This window comes from Heptranchias perlo, chromosome X (assembly GCF_035084215.1).
Source record: "Heptranchias perlo isolate sHepPer1 chromosome X, sHepPer1.hap1, whole genome shotgun sequence".
In the NCBI taxonomy this organism is placed as follows: domain Eukaryota; kingdom Metazoa; phylum Chordata; class Chondrichthyes; order Hexanchiformes; family Hexanchidae; genus Heptranchias; species Heptranchias perlo.
The window spans coordinates 21,442,597-21,461,043 of record NC_090370.1 but is presented as its reverse complement, the minus strand read 5'-3'; the positions used below and the strand labels follow the sequence as shown (position 1 = coordinate 21,461,043).

Sequence of the window (18,447 nt, the reverse complement as noted above, 5' to 3'; positions counted from 1 at the left end):
GTTTGGTTAAGTTGAAAATTCAAATTATCCGCTCTGGGCTCCTCCAGTCTCTCTGTGTTTCCTTCTCCTGCTAAACTGACTGACAGGCAATAGTAACTGGCGTCCGATCCATCCCATTCTCAACACCCAGAGAAAGCTGGTTACTGAATAAATTCAACACTCACAGACAGTCCGGAGTCAGACTGTTACAGGCTGTTTCTCGCCACCTTTACTTTTCGGCGGATAAATGCACCGTCAGACCGGCTCATATACAGTAGAAGGGAGAGTAATCGTCTCACCAACAGCACACAGACACAGAATCAGTCTTTCACATTCCATCAGTGGGTCTATATTACGCTCAGTAACAGTGCCCCGCATTCATGTGCAGAACTAAAGAGAGAGAGAGAGAGAGACGGACCGGCTGATAAACGCACAGACATAGACACAGTCAGACAGACGCAGAATCAGTCTCACACTTCCCATCAATGTGTCCGTTTCACGCTCAGCAAACATTATCCCAGCTTCATGGACAGCGCTCGAGAGAGAGATACAGACAGGCACAGTATCAGTCTCACACTTCCCATCAGTGTGTCTGTATCATGCTCAATAACAGTATCGCACCTCCATATAAAGTACAAGAGAGACAGAGAAACTGAGCTGTAATGAGCGGTTTTCACCCAGTAACAAATAGGGAATCATTCCATTCCAATTGCTATTCCAAGGTTGAATGACAGAAGATGCAGTCTCATCTCTAACTGATCTTATTCCAGAGACAGACACGTTATTAATCCCACTCTCAGGGACAGTGTCACACATTTAATCCTCTCTTGCATATTGTACCCTTTGTAATCTTGCAGCAGAGGGCCGTTCAGTATTACTCTCAGTGACCGAGAGTTTCACTCTGATTGAAATAAACTGGGACTGTTGCCGTCAGATATTCATCCTGCACAGTCCCAGCAAATACACCGAGTCCCACTTTCCTCCCATGTTTCTCCATGATTGGTTTGAGAAATCCTCCCTCCAGTTTCGGGTTCACGCGTTACTTTATCAGTCGAGGAACCAAGAATGAACAGAACCCATTGGCTCATTCCACAGCCGCCCACGTTATCTCTGTTAGACCCTTTACCATCAAAAGATACCGAGAGGAACAGCAGGGATGGAAACATCTAGTTTAATAGTTGGAGATTGTAAAGTCAGTCTGGATTCCAGCGTTAGGCACTGGTGGAATCCCATCTGTTTCCCATTCTGGTGCCTGTTCCTGCACTGCCTGTGGACCCCATTCCCTCTGACCTTTCCCCCACTTCCTTTGCTCAGACTCTGAAAAATTCCAATTGGGGAAAGTTTCCATCGATTTTTGTATCGGGAATTAAACCAGATATCTGCGCATGCGTAACTCAGCCCCGGCCCCAGCGCTGCTTGCTGGTGAGCAGAAGAGCGCATGCGCGCTCCCCTCCCCCAGCTCGGCCTGTGGGCGCCATTCCCTCAGTGAGCGGAAGAAGATGGTTAAAAACAGCCGGGAATGGAGAGATCACGGCCCCCGGGGGAAGGGAGCAAAGAGCAGCCTCGTTACAGCAGCTCATCGCTTCGGGACCGTGTCCGCAGATGGGCTCAGAGATCGGCATTGAGTCCGGGGGAAGGTCAGGGGGAGTCCGGGGGCTGTTTGTAAGAGGCGGAGTGGATCAGGAACTGGTCCCGGAACATGGAGTGAGAGGGGGAAGGGAGAGGTCATTCTCGGGCTGTGTGTGTACAGGGTGTGTCCAGGGTGAGGGAGAGAGAATGGGAAGAACCTGCTGTTAAAATCATTGCTGCTTTGACTCCCCAAACCAGGAGTGAATTGTTCCTGGTTTAGTTCCAGTCTCACCCTGTTTATTGTGATTGGACAGTGAACAGTGGAAACAGAGCCGGACAGTAAGGATGTGGGGAGTGAAACAAAAAGCATCTACTGCCGGCACCAGGTGAGAAGTGTGAAGGACACATTTTAAACAGCGGCTCTTTGCTTTCAGTTGAACGGTTAGTCCCATGGGAGAGGAGATTCGAAACCTAACCTGTACAAAGGTCACTGCCCCATCGGGTAGTCCCATTCATTGATCAGTGCAGGGGTTGGGTTCTGTCTGGATGTCACTAAATTGTTTTAAAATCGCCCAACACACCTGGTATACAGAAGCTGAGAGCTGCAGTACTGCAGTGGAGTCAGACACTGACACTCTTTGTATCACTGGTTTTCACTTGTGGATATTCGAAATGATCATTAACAGAGATATTAAATTGATCACTTTTGTATTTTCTACTTCACCTGTTCCTGAGTAACAAGATATAATTTTCTTTCTACAGGCAAATCCTTGAAGGACCCAGAATAAATGTGATGTTTCCTCCACCCGAGGCAGAAGGAACAGTGCGGCCAGCTCCTTCTCACAAACAGTCGGTACATTATCACACACAGAGACACAGACAGGTCATCAGTTCCACAGTCTCAGACAGCAGAAGTGGTCAGTCCCACACTGATCCCAAGTTCCAGAGACACATTTTCAATCCAACCATCAAACAGAGCAGGTGAGGCAGACGCTGTTCACCATTTCCCCCGAACTCAGTCCCGCTGACAGGTGGATGCAAAAATCCCAGTTCAAAATCACGCTTTCAGATTGAAAGGCACTGTGTCAATCTCACAATAGGGCAACATTAGCTCCGAATTAAATACCAGATAGAAATCACACATGGTACCCGATTCAAAGGTACAGAATGAACCCCAATAATGTACCTCGAGATTCCAATTGAATACTCGCCCTGAACTCTCACATGTGAGTTTAATACATGCAGTATCGATTCAAATAGTGTTATCATGAGAGACAAATTGCAGGCAAGTCTTAAACTCATGTACATTATCAGATTGAGAAATGCTGTGACAGTGTAACCTGAGAAACAAATTAGAAACCAGTTTATAATACACTCATTGTATGAGATGTAAAGATCCTGTATCAATTCTATTAGTGCAGACTGAGATATACATTACATACCAGTCCAAAATTCTCATACAATATTAGATTGAAAGACACAGTATCGATTACAATAGTACAGACTGAGCTGCACATTATGTACCAATTCAAAAATCACTATCAGTTTGAAATATATATTATCATTCACAATATTACACAGAAATATAGATTTAATAGTGGTCCAAAAAGCACACAAATTATCTGATTAAAAACCTCCAGCAACAAATCCTAAAGTTTATCCATATTTACCAATTAAATAGTGAGAAAAACTAAACATGAAGATATTAAAGCTACAGTATTGAATGCCATAATATAATCTGAGAGAATAATTATAGACAGATACAGAATGAATCCCGCACTCATGTATGGTACCAGAATTGACAGATACAGAATGAGTCCCACACTCTCATAATGTACCAGATACTGGCAGATAAAGTATGAATCCCACACTCACAGTACCAGAGACTGAGAGATTCAGACTGAATCACAAACTTAGAGTTTGAGAAACTGCATATATGTAATGAATTCAACACACACAATATTAGAGACTGTATAAAAAGACTGAAACCCACACTCACACACAGTACCAGAGACTTAGATACAGAATGAATCCCACACTCACACACAGTACCAGCGATTGTATATACAGAATGAATCTCTCAAACATAGAGTACCAGGTTATTGATTCAATCCCACACAGGCAGACAGTTTGAGAAATTGCATATTTAAAATGAATTCAACACCCACATACAATACTGGAAACTGACAGAAACAGAATGAATCCCACACAGTATCACGGAGTGAGAGATACAAAGTCAATCTCGCAGTCACCTCCATTTGTGCAGGCTGAGTTACAAATTACGTACCAGTCCAAAAATCTCAGTGTCAGATTGAAAGATACAGTATCAATTCCATTAGTGCAGATTGAGCTACATATTATAAACCACTACAAAAAATATCTGATGCAGATTCAGACTGAAATATACAGTATTCCATTCATGCAGACTGACCTACACATTATATACAAGTTCAAAAGTGCCACCATATCAGTTTGGAAGATGCACTAAATCACAGTTGTGTTCACATCGATGCAGATTTAAGAGTAGCCCAAAAAGTGCACTCATTCTCTGATTATAACCTGCAGCATCACATTTTAAAGTATATGATTATCTACCACTTAAATACTGGGAAAAATTATTTATACATTTAGGTATGAAAGATACAGTTTTGAACGCCATATTCTAAACACAGATACAAATTAGATACAGATAAAGAATGAATCTCATACTCAGATCCAGTGACAGTGACTGACAAATAGAATGATTCTCACACTCACACAATGTTCCAGTGATTGATAGATACAGAACAAATCCTACACTCACATACAGTAGCACAGACTGACAGATACAGAATTTATATCACTCATATACAGTATCAGAGATTGATGGAAATGGAATGAATGTCTCACTCACATACAGCATCAGAGACTGACAGATATGGAATGAATCCCAAATTAACACGTGCCGGAGACTGACAGGAACAGAGAGAATCACAAAGTACCACAGTCAGACAGATACAGAATGAATCTCACAGTCACATTATTGCAGACGGAGTTACACATAACAAGCCAGTCCAAAAATCTTATATATTCATATTGAAAGATAATGTTTGAATTCGATTAGTGCAGACTGAGCAAAACATTACATTGCAGTCGAACAATTTCATACCATATCAGACTCAAAGATACAACATCAATTCCATTAGCATGCACTGAGCTACATGTTACGCACCAGTCCAAAAATTTCATACAGTATCAGACTGAGATACAGAATTAATTCTATTATTATAGACTGAGTTACACATTATATACCAGTCCAATAATTTCACCGTGAACAGATTGAAAGGTACATTGTCATTCACAATAGAGTTCAGAGATTAAGATATAACACTGCTCCAAAACTCACACACATTGTTTGATTAAAGAAAATCCAAAAGTGTATCAATATTTACAAATTAAACACTCGACAAAAAAGCATGTACTTTAAAGTATTAAATATATAGTTTCAAATAAAATAATGTAAACTGAAATAAGAAAACAGAGTGAATCCAGACTTGCACATTGGCTCAGAGACTGAATTGCAGAATGAATCCCACACTGAGATAAAGTAGCAGAGAATGGCTGATACAGAATGAATTCCACACTCACAGCAACAACCAGAGAATGACAGATACAGAATGAATCCCACACTCACAGCAAGAACCAGAGAATGTCAGTTACAGAATTAGTCCCACACTCATATATAGTATCAGAGAGTGACAAATACAGAATAAAACCCCACACTCATATACAGTATCAGAGAGTGACAAATACAGAATAAAACCCACACTCGCACACAGCACCGGAGACAGACAGATTCAGAATAAAGCCCACACTGGCTTACAGTACCAGAGAGTGAAAGATACAGAATAAACCCCAAAAACATGTACAGTACCAGAGACTGACAGGCACAGAATGAATCCCACACGCACAGACAGTACCAGAGACTGACAGATACAGAATAAATCCCACACTCATGTAAAGTACCAGAAACTGACAGATACAGAACAAATCCCACACTCACACACAGTAAAAGAGACAGACAGATACAGAATAAATCCCACACTCGTGTACAGTACCAGATACCAACAAATACAGAATTAACCCCACTCTCATATACAGTACCAGAGAGTGGCATCTACTGGACGTAAGCGAGAACTGCAAAAGAGTGGAACAAATTCACATTTTCTGTCGTGGTTACAGAAACAGGACAATGTGCAATGTGAGGAAAGTTTCTGTCTCCAACTTCTACTCTCGTATTTTTCCACATTTTGATCGTAAAAAATGAGGACAATATATTCATAATAAAGTTTTGTTTTACTCATTCAATAGTTGTGAATTTTCCCCATTATATTTCACTGTACATTGCGCAGTATTCCTCTCTGATTTCTCAGCTCGATTTACATTGCTCCTCTACCCCGTTTAGACTCTTATTTTCCAAGCAGTATGCGGCCAACTTGTTCCCCAGGCAAAATGCACCAGCTCACACCTTTCTATATTGAAATTCAGTGGTCATTAACACGGCCGTTCTGCAGACTTACTTTGTTGCAGTCTTCCTCAGTATTGACTATAACCCCCTAAATCAATTATAAGAATGTAACACAGCATTACAACTAATGTTTGGTCTAACAAAATGTACTTGCAGCTCGTCTCCATTCCCAGTTTTTCTAAATCCCACTCGTGCAATATAATGTGAAGAATTAGTTTCTGTTCTGTCCCTCTCTCATCTGCAAACTTCACTGTCCCGGGGTTTGGGGACATCTACTGGCCGGAAGCAGAACTGCAACAGTTCGGAACAAATTGCTGAAACCGGACAATGTGCAGTGTGAGCGTGTTTGTGATTGGTGGCAGGTACTAAATCTGATTGATTCCTTCAGATATCCAATCAGAGAGTGAAAGAAACAGGGATGTCTTTGGGGATGTCTTACTGCTGTTATACAGGGTCTTGGTGAGACCACATCTGGAGTATTGTGTGCAGTTTTGGTCTCCTTATCTGAGGAAGGATGTCCTTGCCATGGAGGGAGTGCAACGAAGGTTTACCAGACTGATTCCTGGGATGGCAGAACTGACGTATGAGGAGAGATTGGGTCGACTCGGCCAGTATTCACTAGAGTTAAAAGAATGAGAGGTGATCTCTTCAAAACATATAAAATTCTAACAGGACGAGACAGACCAGATGCAGGGAGGATGTTCCCGATGGCTGGCGAGTCCAGAACCAGGGGTCACAGTCTCAGGATACGGGGTATGCAATTTGGAACCGAGATGAGGAGAAAATTCTTCACTCAGAGGGTGGTGAACCTGTGGAATTCTCTACCACAGAAGGCAGTTGAGGCCAAGTCATTAGATGTATTCAAGAATGAGATAGATATATTTCTTACTGTTAAAGGGATCAAGGGATATTAGAGTCAGACCTTTCAGGAGCGAGATTAAAAAACATTTCTCCACACAAAGGGTGGTAAAAGTTTGGAACTCTCTTCCGCAAACGGCAATTGATACTAGTTCAATTGCTAAATTTAAATCTGAGATGGATAGCTTTTTGGCAACCAAAGGTATTAAGGGATATGGGCCAAAGGCGAATACATGGCGTTCGATCACAGATCAGCCATGATCTTATCAAATGGCAGAGCAGGCAGGAGGGGCTGAATGGCCTGCTCCTGTTCCTATGTTTCTATATGGGGAAAAAGCAGGAACAGGGTACTGAGTTCGACGATCAGCTATGATCATTTCGAATGGCGGAGCAGACCCGAAGGCCGGAATGGCCGACTCTTACTCATATTTTCTATGTCAGGTGGCATCACTCCCATCCGTCCAATCACAATCATTGCCTTCACCCATCCCTCATTACCATAGGGCTGTGGGGCTGCCTATTTCATCCGAGCTCGGAGCGGATTTGTCTCATTTCTGGTTCAGAAATTCAATTTGAAAATGCCTGAGGACAAGAAAACAGCTCCCAAGAAAGGCACCAAGAAATCCTTCAGTAAAGCACCAGCCAACGGCCGCACGAAGTCGCAACTGACACAGGAACAGAATAATTCCCTCGCTCACATCCAATAACAGACAAATGTCATTCACTGATTCAGTAATCGCTGACACAATAATCAACACATCAGTCAGCTTCTGCTTTACAAATCTGGGTAAAATAATAAAGAGCGAACAAGTGTTGTCGGAGGATGAGACTGTAAATAATATTGGGTGGAACACAACAGAATGCCTCTTGACGCCGATGATCAAACGTCCCTGGTATTTCTGTATCCCACCCGCCCAGTTTAATGACAATTTTGATATTTTGTCTCATTCACCACACAAACTGCAAATATCAATCTATTGGAGGTTGGCGACATCTGCTGTCCGGAAGCGAGTACTTCAACAGACCGATCTGGATCATTTGTAATCAACAAGTTATTGTTAGTTCTCGAATCGGAATCAAGTCCTTATTAAATTGATCCCTGACTCTCTTCAGTCAGTAACCAGCCCTTTCATAGATACAGTGGGTGGCTCTTAAAAGAGCCTTTGGGTTATCAGATTAAATCTTGGCCGCTTTACTTGCTCTTGGTGCTCACATGGCTGGTTTTCTTCGGCAGCAGCACGGCCTGGATATTAGGCAGCACCCCGCCCTGAGCGATGGTCACCCGTCCCAGGAGCTTGTTGAGCTCCTCGTCGTTGCGGATGGCGAGTTGCAGGTGTCTGGGGATGATGCGGGTCTTCTTGTTGTCCCGGGCCGCGTTGCCGGCCAGCTCGAGGATTTCAGCCGTCAGATACTCGAGCACAGCGGCCAGATAGACCGGGGCTCCGGCACCCACACGTTCAGCGTAGTTCCCCTTTCGCAGGTGCCTGTGAACACGGCCCACAGGGAACTGCAGTCCGGCCCGGGATGAGCGAGACTTGGCCTTGGCCCGAGCTTTACCGCCGGTTTTTCCTCTTCCAGACATTTCCACAATCTCACAAACACTTTCACAAAGAATGAAGAAATCCTCCCGAACTCGCCCTTTTTATATCTTCTGGAGGAATACAGTGGGGGCACTTGTGATTGGTCCGGCTGTTCGCAATCTCATTGGGCTGTTCGTTGAACCAATCAGAGAGCTGCTTTATTCACCAATCAATAGCCGGCAATGAGAAAAGGGCGGAAAATACCGAACTGAACAGTTGATGAAATTTGAAAAGCCCGCCAATATATTTCCAACACAAGAAGCGGATTTAGTAAATAATGTCGCGTAAAGACAAAGATTTAAAAATCTCTCTCCTTTTACTCTGTTATTCCTCATTTCCCGTCACAACTTCCAGAATCTTTTACAATCCGGTTAAAATCCGGCTTCATCCACCGTTCGCTTTCAATCGGGCGGGAATAAAGCCCCATTTTTTAACGGGACAGATTCCAGCTCAATCTTTGTAAAAGTAACAAACCACAGATTGTGGATTGATCCCTGTTCACAGGAGCTGCAGCGCGATCGAAACCGGAGCCGAGACTCCTGGTGTCAGAAGTCGAGCAGTGACAGAGTCTTTAGACTGTTCTGCACTCGGTGTGAACACCCTTTCGGGATTGCTGCTTTACAAAGGATTGCGGTTCTGAAAGTGATATTCCCGAATAATGAACAAAGGTGAAAAGGAGAAAGAAATGACTGAAGTGTAATCCACCGCCTTGAAACGGCTCTGACGGGGCAGATGCGGGGGAAAGGGCGGAATATTAGCGGGAATAAGAGGATCAAGGACGTTTTTGGTTATTGGGATTAAATAAAAAAGCGACACATAGATTATACCGCGCAGTGAATACGAGAAACTTCCAGATTTCAAGAGAAATTACAAAAGAAAAAGAACATAGGAACAGGGAGTAGGCCATTCAGCCCCTCTTTCCTGCTCCGCCATTTGATAAGATCATGGCTGATCTGTGATCTCACTCCATATACCCGCCTTTGGCCCATATCCCTTAATACCTTTGGTTGCCAAAAAGCTATCTCTCTCAGATTTAAATTTAGCAATTGAAATATAGAGGTGTCGGTACAGCGTCTTCAGAGAGACTGTGGGTGGCTCTTAAAAGGGCCTTTGTGTTTATTTTTTTCAGTTCATTGTGGAGTTTTTTACTTGGAGCTGGTGTATTTGGTCACCGCCTTTGTCCCTTCTGACACGGCGTGCTTGGCCAGTTCCCCGGGCAACAGCAGGCGCACGGCGGTCTGGATCTCCCGGGAGCTGATGGTCGCCCGCTTGTTGTAATGGGCCAGGCGGGAAGCCTCACCTGCGATGCGCTCGAAAATGTCGGTCACAAAGGAGTTCATGATGCTCATGGCCTTGGACGAGATGCCGGTGTCGGGGTGAACCTGCTTCATCACTTTGTAGATGTAGATGGAGTAACTCTCCTTCCTCGACTTTCTCCGCTTCTTGCCGCCCTTGCCCGGTGCTTTATTCAAGGTTTTCTTGGCGCCCTTCTTGGGAGCTGCTTTCTTGTCCTCAGGCATTTTCAAACTCAATTTCAGACTGAGAAATGACCCAAATCCGCTCCGAGCTCGGATTAAATCGGCAGCCCCACAGCCCGATGGTAATGAGGGATGGGTGAAGGCAATGATTGTGATTGGGTCATTCGGAGTGATGCTACGTCACCTTTTCTTTTCACTCTCTGATTGGATATCTGAAGAAACCAATCAGATTTAGTACCTGCCACCAATCACAAACACGCTCACACTGCACATTGTCCGGTTTCAGCAATTTGTTCCGAACTGTTGCAGTTCTGTTTCCGGCCAGTAGATGTCCCCAAACCCCGGGACATTTTTAAATTATTTTTTAAACCAAAAACCAAGTGTCAAATTAAAATTTTATTTCCCTCGTCCAGGATACACTCCAGCTCCTGCGGTGCCCACCGGTGGCGGAAAGCCTCAAGCGTACCGGCAGACACCGCATGCTCCATCTCCAGGGCCACCCGGGCACGGAGCATTCCGCGGAAGAGAGGCAGACAGGCCGAGCGACCGCCCCCACGGGCCCCGAGCAACCTGGACCTGTGGATGGCCACCTTGGACAGGCCCAGGAGCAGGCCCACGAGGACGTCCACCGACCTGCCCGCCCCCCTCCTCACCGGGCGGCCAAAGATCAGGAGCGTGGGACTGAAGTGCAGCCAGAACTTCAGGAGCAGCCCCTCCAAATAATCAAACAGGGGCTGCAGTCTCCCACACCCGGTGAACAAGTGAAACACGGACTCCTCCAGGCCGCAGAAATTGCAGGCGGCCTGGGCGTCCGTGAAATGGCGTAAACGCCTATTGGACGTGACTGCTCCATGCAACACCCTCCACCCCAGATCCCCGATGTAACACGGGAGGATCCCTGAGTAGAGAGCCCTCCACTGGGGACTCCCGCCTCCGCCGGACGGCAGGATGGTACGCCAGGGCGTGTCCGGGCGAGAGACGAGGGCGAGGAATTGGAGAGTGTGCAGGAGCAGCCCGAACCCCGGGACATTGAAGTTTGAAGATGAGAGAGGGAGAGAACAGAAACTAATTCTTCACATTATATTGCACGAGTGGGATTTAGAAAAACTGGGAATGAAGACGAGCTGCAAGTACATTTTGTTAGACGAAACCTTCGTTGTAATGGTGTGTTAAATTCTTACAATTAATTTAGGGGGTATTGTCGATACCGAGGAAGATTGCAACAAAATACAAGACGACTTTAATCAGCTTGCTGAAAGGCGGTGTAAATGGCCATTGAATTTCCATGTAGAAAGGTGTGAGGTGGTGCATTTTGCTTGGGGGAATAAGGAGGCCACATACTGCTTGGAAAATAAGAGTCTAAATGGGGTAAAAGAGCAAAGGGATTTCGGGGTACAGATTGACAAATCATTAAAAGTAGCAGCACAGGATGATATGGACATAAAAAAGCAAACACAGCACTGTGGTTTATTTCCAGAGGAATAGAATTGAAAAGCAAATAAGTTATGTTGAACTGTAATTTAAACTGTCAAACCTTTGGCCAAACTGTTAAACCTTCCCTTTCTGAAATCCGTGCTGACTATTCTTTATTATATTTTCGGTTTCTAGATGTTTTTCTATTGCATCATTGAGTAAAAGATTCCATGATCAATCCTACCACCGACCTTTAGTTAACTGGTCTATAGTTCCCTGGACTTGTTCTATCTCCTGTATTAAAATATAAGAATCACATTAGCTGTCATCCAGTCCTCTGGCACTATTCCTTCTTGTGATGATTTTTCCTACACATGTAACATTGCCTCTGCGATCTCTTCCTTTGCTTCATTTAATATGTGCGGGTGCAATCCATCTGGACCGGGAGTTTAACCACCCTTTCGAACTAAAATGTCTTTATATCTTTATTGATCTCTTCCTCCAATATCATATTCACCCTGTTAATCTCTCAGGTAAATACTGAGGCAAAGTAATAATTCAATATTGCTGTCATTTCGCTGACGTTATCTGTGAGTTTATCTTGTGCATCACTCAAGCAATTCTGATTTTCCTTTTGTTATTTTTGTATCTGTGGAATAATTTACTATTTATTTTTATATTCCTTGATAATTTGATTTCCTGGTTCCTGTTTGCTTCCCTAATTGTTTTGGTGACTTCTTCCGAACCTCTTCCTATTCGCTTTTGCCATCCTCTTATTTAATATCTATGAATGAGAAATTCCACCAGCTTCTTGTGTCTGTTCAGGGACTGATGTTTGGGAACTATTTATTGTCTATGATTAAAGTGCCAGAAACCCAAAGGGAGCAATTCAGTCCGAAACTCCACAGAAACACTCGACTTCTCCCTCCTGGTGAAATAAGGCGCTATAATGGTGAGTATAGCTGCCTTGCAAGCAGTTAATTCCAACAGGTTTGAATCCCAGCACGCTGAATTCAGGAACACCAAGACTGGAACTGAATTTGATGATGTTCAGAGGGACAGTGTTTCCAAAACACAAACGTGTCTAATTTATATAAAAAATACTATTAAAATTCATTTATTTCCACCATAGTGTTGAATTTAACTCTGTTCTTTGTATTATTATTTGTCCTGATCTGTACGGTGGATACGGGACACAATTGCTCGGATTCAGTGAAATTAATTGTTTTTCTGAAGTTTTTCCCTCTGCTGATTCCCGTTCCTTTTTTAAATTATGTCTGATTAACCTTTCTGATCGAGAGAAGGGTCATTGTCCTGAACCGTTAACCCGAGCTTCTCTTCTCCACAGATGCTGCCGGACCTGCTGAGTCTTTCCAACATTTTTGGTTTTAATTTTTTCTATATTTTATCCCTTTCACTTTTGACGGTCGCCGTTGAAACTTTGCGCTCAGTTTTTATTTGTGTTTCAGTTTGGTTTATTTGAATTAATATAAATCGTGTCCTGAGAAATCAGACAGAAATATTGCGCAATGTAGAGTGAAATATAATGGGGCAACTTTCGAATGAGCAAAACAAAAACTTTATTATGAATCAATTGTCTCATTTTTCACTGACAAAATATGAAAAAATATGAGAGTAGAAGTTACAGAGAGAAACTATTTCCTCACATTGCACATTGTCCTGAATCTGTAACAACGACAGATGATGTGAATTTATTCCACTCTGTTACAGTTCTCACTTATGGCCAGTAGGTGTCAGATTGTATGTGAGTGTGAGATTAATTCTCAGTCTGTCAGTTTGTGGTACTGTGTGTGAGTGTGAGATTCATTCTGTATCCGTCAGTCTCTGGTACTGTGTGTGAGTGTGGGATTAATTCTGTATCTGTCAGTCTCTGGTACTGTGTGTGTGTGGGATTCATTCTGTATCTGTCAGTCTCTGGTGCTGTGTGTGAGTGTGGGATTCATTCTGTATCTGTCAGTCTCTGGTACTGTGTGTGAGTGTGGGATTCATTCTGTATCTGTCAGTCTCTGGTACTGTGTGTGAGTGTGGGCTTCATTCTGTATCTGTCTGTCTCTGGTACTGTGTGTGAGTGTTGGATTCATTCTGTATCTGTCAATCTCAGGTATTTTATCTCAGTGTGGGATTCATTATGTAACTCAGTCACTGGGCAAAGTGCAAGTCTGGATTCGTTCTGTATTCTTATTTCAGTTTACAGTATGGTGCTTGAAACTGTATCTTTAATTCATTAATGTATGCAAATCTTTTGTCTCGCATTAATTTGTAAATACGGATGCACTTTTGGATTTTTTTTAATCAAACAACTTGTGTGAGTTTTATTGTAGGATTGTATCTTCATCTCTGTGAAGATAATGTTCACTTCAAACTTTACTGTGAAATTATTGGACTGGTATTTATTGTGTAGCTCAGTCTGGGCTAATGGAATTGATATTGTATCTTTCAGCCTGACACTGTATTAGATTTTTGGACTGGTGTGTAATGTGTGTTTCAGTCAGCACTAAAGGAACTGATATTGTATCTATTAGTCAGACACTGTGAGAGATTTTTGGACTGGTTTCTAATGTTTAGCTTAGTCTGCACTAATAGGATTCATACTGTATGTTTCATTATGATAAAGTATGAGATTTTTGGAAGGTATATAATGTGTCGCTCAGTCTGCACTAATGGAATTCATGATGTACCTTTCAGTCTGATATGGTGTAATATGATTAGACTGGTTTATAAGGTGTAGTTCAGTCTGCACTAATGGGATTGATACTGTATCTTCCAGTCTGATACTGTGTGAGATTATATACTGGTATGTAACGTGTAGGTCAGTCTGTACTAATCAAATCGATACTATATCTTTCAGTCTGATATTGTACCCGATTTTTGGACAGGTATCTAATGTAAACCTCTATCTGCAGTAATGGAATTGATACTGTGCCTCTCAGGTTGACACAATGTGATTTTTGGACAGGTAACTAATGTGTATCTCAGTCTGCACTAATGGAATTTATAATGTATCTTTCAACCTGACACTGAGATTTTTGGACTGGTATGTGACGTGTAGCTCAGTCTGCACTAATGGGATTGATACTGTGTCTTTCAGTCATTACTGTATGAGAATTTTGGACTGGTATCTAATGTGTACCTCAGTCTGCAGTGAATGAATTGAAACTGTCCATTTCATTCTGATACTATGAAGTTTTTGGACATATATGTGAGTCAAAAATGGGTAACATCTGAACTGGTGTCTAATTTGTATCTCAGTGTACAATAGTGGCATGAATATTGCATCTTTAAACTCATAATGTGTGTGAGTTGTGGGCTGGTATTTAATTTGAATCTTGGAGTACACTATTGTGATTCATTCTGTACCTATCAATCAGTACCATGTGTCAGTTCTATCTGGTATTTAATTTGTAGCTAAGGCTGAACTAATGTGAGATTGACAGAGTGCCTTTCAATCTGATACTGGGTGTGATTTTAGACTGGGAATTATTTATCTGCCGGTCAGCTGTAATGAATCGTTGTGAAATGGAAATTACATCTGTCTCTCCTGCTCTGTTTCACTGTTGGATTGGGATCAGTGTGGGACTGACTATTTCTGCTGTCTGAGATTGTGGGACTGATGACCTGTCTGTGTCTCTGTGCTCTGTGAGTGATAATGTACTTACTGTGTGTGAGAAGGAGCTGGCTGCACTGACTGCTCCTTGTGCCTCGGGTGGAGTAAACATCACACTGATTCTGGGTCCTTCAAGGATTTGACTGTAGGAAGAAAAAGTATCTCTTGTAACTCAAGAACAGGTGAAGTAGAAAATACAAAAGTGATCAATTGAATCTCTCTGTTAATAATCATTGTAATAACCACAAATGAAAACCAGCGATACAAACAGTGTCAGTGTCTGACTCCACTGCAGTACTGCAGCTCTCAGCTTCTGCACACCAGGTGTGTTGGGCTGTTTTACAACAATTTAGTGACAACCAGACACAACCCAACCCCTGCACTGATCCATGAATGGGACTACCCGATGGGGCGGGGACCTTTGAACATATCAGATTTCTGTTTCCCATTCCCTTGGGACGAACCATTGAACCGAAACAAAACAGACGCTGCTTAAAATGTGTCCTTCAAACATCTCACCTGATGCCTGCCATAAATGCTCTTTGTATAACTCCCCGTATCCTCACTGTCCGGCTCTGTTTACTGTTCAATAACAAACACTAAAGGTTAATGGGCAGGTTTAAAAAATCAGATTTAGTACCTGCCACCAATCACAAACACGCTCACACTGCACATTGTCCGGTTTCAGCAATTTGTTCCGAACTGTTGCAGTTCTGCTTCCGGCCAGTAGATGTCCCCAAACCCCGGGACAGTGAAGTTTGCAGATGAGAGAGGGACAGAACAGAAACTAATTCTTCACATTATATTGCACGAGTGGGATTTAGAAAAACTGGGAATGGAGACGAGCTGCAAGTACATTTTGTTAGACCAAATATTCGTTGTAATGCTGTGTTAAATTCTTGTAGTTGATTTAGGAGGTATAGTTAAACAGAGGAAGTCTGCGGCAAAATAAACTTGCTGAACGGCAGTGTAAATGGCCATTGAATTGCAATATGGAAAGGTTTGCGATGCTTCATTTCGCGAGAGGGAATAAGGAGGCCACATACTGCTTGGAAAATTACAGTCTAAATGGGGTGGAGGAAAAATGTAAATCGTGACCTGAGAAATCAGAGAGAAATACTGCGCAATGTACAGTGAAATATAATGGGGTAAATTCAAAACGATTGAATGAGTGAAACAAAAACGTTATTATGAATAAATTGTCTTCATTTTTCACGATCAAAAAGTGCAAAAATACGAGAGTAAAAGTTACAGACAGAAACTTTCCTCACATTGCACATTGTCCTGCTTCTCCAACCACGACAGATAATGTGAATTTGTTCCGCTCTTTTACAGTTCTCGCTTACGTCCAGTAGAGGCCAGTCTCTGGTACTGGATGTGAGAGTGGGGTTTATTGTGTATCTGTCAGTCTCTGGTACTGTGTGTGAGTTTGGGATTCATTCTGTATCTGTCAGTCTCTGGAACTGAGTGTGAGCATGGGGTATATTCTGCATCAGTCAGTCTCAGCTACCATATATAAGTGATGGATTCGTTCTGTATCTGTCAGTCCCTGGTGCTTTATGTGAGTGTGGGCATAATTCTGTGCCTGTCAGTGTCTGGTACTGTCTGTGTGTGTGGGGGATACATTCTGTATCTGCCATTCTCTGCTACTTTATCTGAGTGAGGGTTTCATTCTGTAATTCAGTCTCTGAGACAATGTGCAAGTCTGGATTCATTCTAGATTCTTATTTCAGTTTAGAATATTGTATTTGAAACTATATCTTTACCACTTCAAAGTATATGCAGTTCTTTGTCGAGTATTTAATTTGTTAATATGGATACACTTTTCGATTTTCTTTAATCAAACAATGTGTGTGAGTTTTGGATTAGTATTTCATTTAATCTCTGAACTCTATTGTGAATGATAATGTACCTTTCAATCTGTTCACGTTGAAATTATGGACTGGTATGTAATGTGTAGTTCAGTCTGCAACAATGGGATTAATTCTGTATCTGAGTCAAACACTGTATAAGATTTTTGGACTGGTGAGTAACATATAGCTCAGTCTGTGCTAATGGAATTGATATTGTATCTTTGAGTCTGATAGGCCGATGACATTCTTGGACTGTTGTATAATGTGTGGCTCAGTCTGCACTGATGGAATCGATACTGTATCATTCAGTCCAATATTGTATGAGATTGTTGGACTGTTATATAATATTTAGCTCAGATGGTGCTCATAGAATTTAGAGTATATCTTTCAGTCTGATCATTTATTTGATTTTTGGACTCGTATGTAAGAAATAGCTCAGTCTGTACCAATGGCATTGATAATGTTTATTTCAGTATAACACGAGCACTTACCAATATATCAAATATGTAGCTCAGTCTGCACCAAAGGAATTGATACGATATCTTTCAATCTGACCCGATGAGATTTTTGGACTGGTATGTAATGTGCAGCTCAGTCTGCAGTAATGTGAATGTGAGATTCATTCTGTATCTGTCAGTCTCTGACACTGTATGTGAGTGTGTGATTCATTCTGAATCTGTCAGTCTCTGGTACTGTTTGTGAGTGTGAGATTCATTCTGTATCTGTCAGTCCCTGGTACTGTGCATGAGTGAGATTCATTCTTTTCCTGGTACTGTATGTGAGTGTAGGATTCATTCTATATCTGTCAGTCTCTGGTACTGACTGTGAGCATGGGGTATATTCTGCATCTGTCAGTCTCTGATACAGTGTGTAAGTGTGGGATTCATTCTGTATCTGTCACTCTCTGGTACTGTGTGTGAGTGTGGGATTCATTCTGTATCTGTCAGTCTCTGGGACTGTGTGTGAGTGTGGGATTCATTCTGCATCTGTCAGTCTCTGATAATGTATGTGAGTGTGGGATTCATTCTGCATCTGTCAGTCTCTGGTACTGACTGTGAGCATGGGGTATATTCTGCATCTGTCAGTCATTCTGTATCTGCCATTCTCTGCTACTTTATCTCAGTCAGGGATTCATTCTGTAATTCAGTCTCTGAGACAATGTGCAAGTCTGAATTCATTCCATATTCTTATTTCAGTTTACAGTACCTTATTTGAAACTGTATCTTTAATACTTTAAAATATATACAGTTCTTTTTCGAGTATTTAATTTGTAAATAGGGATTACTTTTCGATTTTCGTTAATCAAACAATGTGTGTGAGTTTTGGAGTAGTGTTACATCTTAATCTCTGAAATCTATTGTGAATGATAATGTATCTTTCAATATGTTCACAGTGAAATTACTGGACTGGTATGCAATGTGCAGTTCAGTCTGCAATAATTGGATTAATTCTCTATCTGCGTCTGACACTGTATGAGATGTTTGGACTGGTATGTAATATGTAGCTTATCCTGCACTAAAGAAATTGACACTGTATCTATCAGTCTGATACTGTAAGAGATTTTTGGACTGGTACCAAATGTGCA

At 42.2% G+C, this 18,447-nt stretch overlaps 2 protein-coding genes, 2 long non-coding RNA genes and 1 pseudogene across 5 annotated transcripts in view; 2 read left to right on the top strand and 3 right to left on the bottom strand.

Moving 5' to 3' along the window:
* The window catches only part of LOC137306907 (histone H2AX-like), a 155,491-nt pseudogene that overhangs the window by 6,567 nt on the left and 130,477 nt on the right, over positions 1 to 18,447 (top strand).
* On the top strand, positions 1,435 to 10,446 carry LOC137306862 (uncharacterized). Of its 2 annotated transcripts, XR_010958950.1 has the most exons (3): positions 1,435 to 1,934; positions 2,311 to 2,397; positions 10,385 to 10,446. It is a non-coding gene; the product is annotated as an uncharacterized lncRNA (long non-coding RNA). The 2 variants fall into 2 exon arrangements; XR_010958949.1 differs by lacking the exon at positions 10,385 to 10,446 and having other exon boundaries at positions 2,311 to 5,895.
* Positions 8,106 to 8,510, bottom strand: LOC137307033 (histone H2A.J-like). The gene has a single exon (XM_067976380.1). The coding sequence runs from the start codon at positions 8,493 to 8,495 to the stop codon at positions 8,106 to 8,108; it is 390 nt and encodes a 129-aa protein (XP_067832481.1). The 5' UTR covers positions 8,496 to 8,510.
* Positions 9,609 to 10,156, bottom strand: LOC137307067 (histone H2B 1/2-like). Its single transcript, XM_067976408.1, has one exon. The coding sequence runs from the start codon at positions 10,011 to 10,013 to the stop codon at positions 9,639 to 9,641; it is 375 nt and encodes a 124-aa protein (XP_067832509.1). The 5' UTR covers positions 10,014 to 10,156; the 3' UTR covers positions 9,609 to 9,638.
* LOC137307038 (uncharacterized) overlaps positions 15,067 to 18,447 on the bottom strand; it is a 120,779-nt gene continuing 117,398 nt past the window's right edge. Inside the window, exons 3-4 of the long non-coding RNA XR_010959001.1 lie at positions 15,529 to 15,591; positions 15,067 to 15,152 (exon numbers count right to left, since the gene is read on the bottom strand). This is a non-coding gene — a long non-coding RNA (uncharacterized lncRNA). The remainder of the gene's footprint in view (positions 15,153 to 15,528; positions 15,592 to 18,447) is intronic.